The sequence below is a fragment of the Medicago truncatula genome, chromosome 2, assembly GCF_003473485.1.
Source record: "Medicago truncatula cultivar Jemalong A17 chromosome 2, MtrunA17r5.0-ANR, whole genome shotgun sequence".
Lineage (NCBI taxonomy): Eukaryota > Viridiplantae > Streptophyta > Magnoliopsida > Fabales > Fabaceae > Medicago > Medicago truncatula.
In genome coordinates, this window is record NC_053043.1 from 46,483,316 (window position 1) to 46,489,722 (window position 6,407).

Below are 6,407 nucleotides of genomic sequence, written 5' to 3' on the forward strand. Positions count from 1 at the left end.
ACAAGGATGAGAGGAATGAATGATGTATGTGGGATACCTTCTGGTTTTCTTTGGGTACTTGGCCCTTCAGCTATACACTAGAAGTTGAGATCTTACAGAAATTCAATAAAACAAGTACAGTTTCTATCCATTCAAGTGATAAACAATACAGTAACATGCACATTCAATAAAACAAAAACAAAAATATTTAGAATGTATTTAATATAAAATACAAAGTACGCATTAAAATAAAATAAAAAATAACAGGAAATATCCTTATGAAACAAAAATAACGGCTTAAGTAGGAGCTAACTCTTCAAACTAAATTATACTAAAAAAACAAAGTCTAATAGTCTGTCTATAAAGGGTAAATAACAAAACCCATTTTGAAGCTGTCTGAAAACTGGAAAGTCGTTTTTCCAGACCATGGAATAGTCATGCATGTGCTCTTCCACTATAATTGTGTGCCATGTTACCATACATGTGATATCATTGTCCTTGCCTTTAATTAATCCTTTGACTTCATGTCCTCATAGCACATGCAGCAAGTAATGCAAAGGATTCTTGCCTCTACTTCAGCCATATATATATAACCTCACTGCCAATGCCATGTCATCCAGTTAAACACCTACTTTAACATACCATTCTCAAGCACTAATTACTGATCTGCTGCAACTAACTTATTATTTCACCAATCAATTTACAGTAATTAAACAAATGATGCTAAGTAATATATCAAGAGACTAAAATTAAAACAATAAACAAAGGAGGATCCTGTCTGGCACAAGTACACTATCTCATCTTCAAAAAGATCCAGGATAACACTGTCCTACGGAATTTCCAGGAACATTTGATGGAGCCAACTTAGAAAGGACCCTAACGCCATCTTTGATGACTACACCTCGCATCTCCAGAACCTTCTTGTGACTGTTTGAGTGCACAGATGCTACAAAAGTGGGGCTGTTTGCCGGCCGGTATTCAGGATAGAGGCGGCCGGACCTGTACCGAACACCACAAGCATTGCAGAGCGTTTTGGGACCGTTGGGTCCCTCTCTCCATTGTGGAGTCTCTGTGACCTCGCAATGTGTGCACTTTCTCTGGACAACTGACTCTTGTGATGAGGATTTCTTCGTTTCAATATCACCTGAGAGCATTCTTTTCTGTTTCTTTACTCTGTTTAAATCTGACTCAGAGGCAGATATCTTCTTATGCAAAGCCTGTAAGCTAGCAATGAAAGAAATCGAGAATACAGGATTTAAGCTTGAAGGACGCCGGCGTTTACTTCGGGCACGCTTTACTGGGATGACAGGCAGATCAAAGCCGGAATTCTCAACTGAGGAAGCACTGCTGCCTTCAAAAACAGAAACCGGGCTGTATTGAAGCACAACTTTCTTTTCATAGAAAGGGACATTCTGATTGGGAATAGTTTTTCCATATGTTGGTCCAGCTGTTCTTGCCGCTTCTTTTATTATTGGGGAAATGCCATTAAACTGCAAAGCCAAGTTATCATCAAAACAACAAAAAAGGAAATATAAAAATCGGATGCAGCATCAATGGATAGTTGTCAATAATAAGGCTATGGTGTATGCTTATTTGAATTAATAATTGAAAGAGGAAATTGGGTGATATGCTACTTTGGTAAAACACAGTCATTAAGTATAGTTATCAATTATCAGATGCTGTCAGGTCAAATCATCAAAATAAAGAGGACCAAATACACTAAGTCACAAACAGAACTTGGATCTTATTACAATTTTGGTTTGCAACACTAAATATAGTCCTGAACTATTGTCTCTTAAGAAAGTGTGACTAAGATACTTGAAACGTCATCATTTTCTGTTTCATTATATTGAACTACATCTGCTTAAAAATCTATAATCAGCCCAAGTCTAGTTTCAGCCACTTTACCAAACTCGAGAAGCTTCATCAATTTAAATTTGAGCAGAAACAGAAATTGCTTTGTGCAAGGGTCCAGTTATTTAATACTGGATCCCACCATTTACCAAATACTATCACACAAGACACATTCATCTAATCATCCACTGCTTAAGGAAACAAATTTACATCTTTTAAATTCTACACATGCATACCATCTATACATCATCCAAAATAACCAAACATTTGCAAACTCCAAGCATTGGTCATATATAGTTGCCAGAAACTTTCTTATTTTCTGAGCGCAACACACCAACAAATACAAGTGATGAGTACGAAAGTGTTGTTAGGACTCGAGACTTAAAAATTCACAAGGTGAAAACTAATATATACTTAAAAATATTGACATAGCTGCAAATTAATTACATTAAAGTTCGTGTTATAAGGCTATGGTATTGTTGTTCATTTTATTAGACCCCCTTTAACAAAATTGAACACATAAATTAACTGAATAATCTGAGAACTGAACAATGATGATTGGTAATGTGTAACCATTACACAACTTAAACTTAACCAGATGACTCATTTCCTAACCTATATCTTCTTTTTTTACTGTTTCTGTTTTTTCTGTACGGGGAGGAAAGAGATTACTCAAAACTTCCTACTTTCCTCCTCCCTTTGTTGTGCAATCTCTGAAAAGTTCCAACTTTAGGTGCGTAAAGGCTACAAAGTATAGAGAGGATAATTTAGGTTAATAGCAGATGAAACTCTTAGAAATCGTGGTTGGGCCTAACACAACCCCACAAAACCGGCTTGTGAGGTGAGGATTGCCCCCACTTATAAACACACTGTCAGGCCATCACCTATCCGATGTGGGACTCTTAACACACCTCCTCACGACCAGCACTTTTGGGCTTGGTTCGTGGATATAAATGGTGGGTGGCCCGATAGAGGAAACCTGATAGCAGGTGGCCTAATGGATCTTGGAAAGGCTCTGATACCATCTTAGAAATCGTGGTTGGGCCTAACACAACCCCACAAAACCGGCTTGTGAGGTGAGGATTGCCCCCACTTATAAACACACTGTCAGGCCATCACCTATCCGATGTGGGACTCTTAACAGAAACAAGGGAAACTTTCTCACAATTTCTATAACTATATGTTATGTTGTAATTTCCTATTACTACCGATAATGAGTAAATCATATTGGCGACACACTTCCAGAGTTGGTGTTTCTACTCACATAATAAGCTCAGCAGCATACATTAATCAAAGCATCAGAGGCGGATCTATGTTTGCCTGAGGGGGTGCATCAATGAAAATGTACACACTATGAGCCCACCACACTTTTTAACCTTTTGCCCTAGTTTTTATTTTAATACTATTAATAAGGATCTACTTTTTAACCATCTTGTATTCCCTTTTTGTGTCTTCCCAAATCCCATTACCGCTGTTCTCAATTGATAATCACATTGCATCTCTTATCGTGTGCAATCTAGACACTAGCCCATCGTATATCTCGCATCACAATTTTTAATTTGATCAAAACAGGTATCTTTTCTTTTGCTTTGCAACTTGATTTCAACAATATATTAAATATTTTATTAAATTAAATAGAAAAACAATTAATTTCACACCGCTCACCATATTTTTATTAGTTGTTTTGCGCTGGTTCTTGCGTCATGAAATACCATTTTGGATTTGATTTGACTGTTTGGGATTTGATTTGTTATTACCACCGATTTGTTTCGAAACATATAATCACACAGAGGACACAATATAAATGAAACATTCCCTACCGTTTTTCGACACAAGGCACGGCGCCTATAGGCTGATGATGGAAAATGGGGAGATAATGACGAGAGAGATTGGATCAAAGAGATCGAGAAAAAGGTAGGCGACTTTTCTCCAATAAATGATCGTAAGGTATCTAATTTATTGTATTAGATATTTATTTTTTTAAGGTGTATTAGACATATTTAAATTTTATGTTTTTAAAATTTGTATTAATCTTCATATATGTATCTTTTGGTATAAATCGGATATCCTCTGCACTCAACTTTGAGGTTAATCCCTCCAATCGCATGGGAACCAAATGAGCGGCAGACTCTCCCTAAGGGGTTTTAATGTTGTTACATTCCAAGGCTCAGAATCAAATGTGAGAATCCTGGTTAAGCTGAAGCAACTCATACCAACTCTTCTAAGCACCCTTGGATTTTATCTTATAGGTATGAGAAGAATTATTATTATTAATAGATTTAATTAATAAAGCGTCCCCGCTTACCCAGGGTCTTGAATCCGCCACTGAGTATGCAACTACACTTGCTCAATAACCCTTCCTATTAAGTAAAGGCATGAAAACTGAATCTCTAGCAAACATGACATCCACTTTTTCACTCAAATTCTCCTAGGTCAGACCAAATTCAATCTACATATCACATCGTTTATCACAAAGTAGTTTGGTTTTGATATTTTTCTGTCAATCTGACAAATTTCCTAGCCGACACTATTCTAGTTTACTTTAGCAACTCACTGGTCCTGCAAAGGTTTAAATTGTAAAAACTCAGTTGCCCAAGTACCGAGAAGTAGGAGCTATGGAAAACCCAACTTTAAAATATTCTAGTTGTCTAAGTAACAACATTAACATTTCCTCCTAAAGGCCTAAGTTCAAAGTTCAGCAAAACTTTTCATTCCTTAAGCATAGATCATCTCAAATAAAACGGTCATGATCAGCGAGCCAATGGATTCACGGTGTTTCGGCTTCAAATAATAAAACAATGTATGCAATCAATTTATCAAATATAAGAGCACTGCGTTGAAGTATAATGGGCTAATCGCAACTTTTCACATATACAACGACTAGCAGAGAAGTAATACATCAGAAAATAAGTTAAGCAAATAACAAACATCAAAGTATGGAATCCAAATTATCATAAGTAACGATAGAGTACTCACAGGAGCAGAGAAGCCTTCCCCGAGTTGGGGATTTTCAGTTTTTATTTTACCACAGAATACTGCAGGGGACACTGAAAAAACATCAAAACACGGCTCTCCAAGAGCACTCCAATCTTCTTCAGCAGTATTTGCGTCCACATCTTCCAATGGAAAATCGAAAAACTTGAGATCATCAAAAGTCTCATCAGACAAACCATTAAAATTCTTGTCAAAAAACCAAGAACCCTTCATATTCGGAATATCCTGTTTCAAAACATCAAACACACACATTATCACCATTTACCACATGATACACCATACTTCAAATTGAAACAAAACAAATTACAAATCATTGGTTCAAAATTGCCCAAAAATTCAAACTTTATGCTATTAAAAATGTTAATCTCATATGACCCAATTCATATGATCGTGTACTATTTTTATCTTGAAAACTCAATATCCGGCCCAATGACCGACTAATCCTTAGACCAATCCCACCGTCCACTAGTGGGCCCCAATTGAAGCCGGAGCAAAGCCCTATCTGGACCAGTCCAACACGATACAACATAATTCAAATTGAAACAAAACCAACAATGAATAATTGGTTCAAAAAATCACCCAAAAATTCCAACTTTATGCTAAAATATTGTTTGTCTCATATGATGATATGACCCAATTTGTATAGTCATGTAATGCTTTTTTTTTTAAACTCGGTATCTGGTCCAATGACTGACTAATCCGGGGACCAATCCCACTGTCCACTAGCGGGGCATTGAAGCCAGAGCAAAGCCCTGTCTACACCGGCCCAATTGAAGCCAAAGCAAAGTCCCGACCGGCCCAATTGAAGCCAGAGCAAAGCCTGGACCGACCCAACACAGAAATTGTTAGCACCTACGGCCTAGGAAGAGCACACTCCTATGTCCCAAGCCGTACACCACCAGGCTAACCCCTAGGGTTGTATAATTAAGTAATACAACAATATTTACCATGACACAGTGAAATTACACACATTGTATTTTCACACAAAATCAACCAAAATTAACCAATTTCCACCATTATAACAAAAAATAAAATACACCCAGAAAGCAAAATCAAAGAAAAAATGCATGCAAATTCGAAAAAATAGAATTATCCATAGTGAAAAAAAGAGGGGTAAAAAGGGAATTAAAGGTAAAAATACAAACCTCAGGCATAGTTGTTGAAGAAGAGTGATGAAATAAAGCACATTGCAGTGAGAAAGAGAAAGAGAAGAGAGAGAAATTGAGACAAAAATGAAGAAAGATCGAAGGAAGGAAGAGAAAACGTTTGTGTTGTGTCTGTCTGTGTCTGAGTTTGGTAAATTAGGTTTTATTTTTTCAGCAGGCGTTGCTACTATGTGGAAACCCTCATTCTCCTCTCGTGACTTAAATAAATTATTATTATTTTTTCAAACTAAATAATTTCATATCTTTTTTCTTAAGGAATTGTACCCTATTTTTCTCATTAGCTTAATATAATTGGTTTCCTTTTATAATATTTGATTTGATTTGATTATAAAGAAATATAATTAGACGACTTGGATCTCGAAAATTACCAAAATTATATAAGATATACATCAAGTCTCGTCTTAAAATGCGCTA

General features: G+C 36.4%; 1 protein-coding gene across 1 annotated transcript; it reads right to left on the bottom strand.

Moving 5' to 3' along the window:
• Positions 1-255: 255 nt before the first annotated feature.
• Positions 256-6,171, bottom strand: LOC11427763 (GATA transcription factor 11). The gene is made up of 3 exons (XM_003597210.4): positions 5,973-6,171; positions 4,810-5,052; positions 256-1,469 (listed from the first exon to the last, which is right to left on the bottom strand). Exons 1-3 carry the CDS (start codon positions 5,979-5,981, stop codon positions 783-785), a joined length of 939 nt encoding a protein of 312 aa, XP_003597258.1. The 5' UTR covers positions 5,982-6,171; the 3' UTR covers positions 256-782.
• Positions 6,172-6,407: the final 236 nt, after the last annotated feature.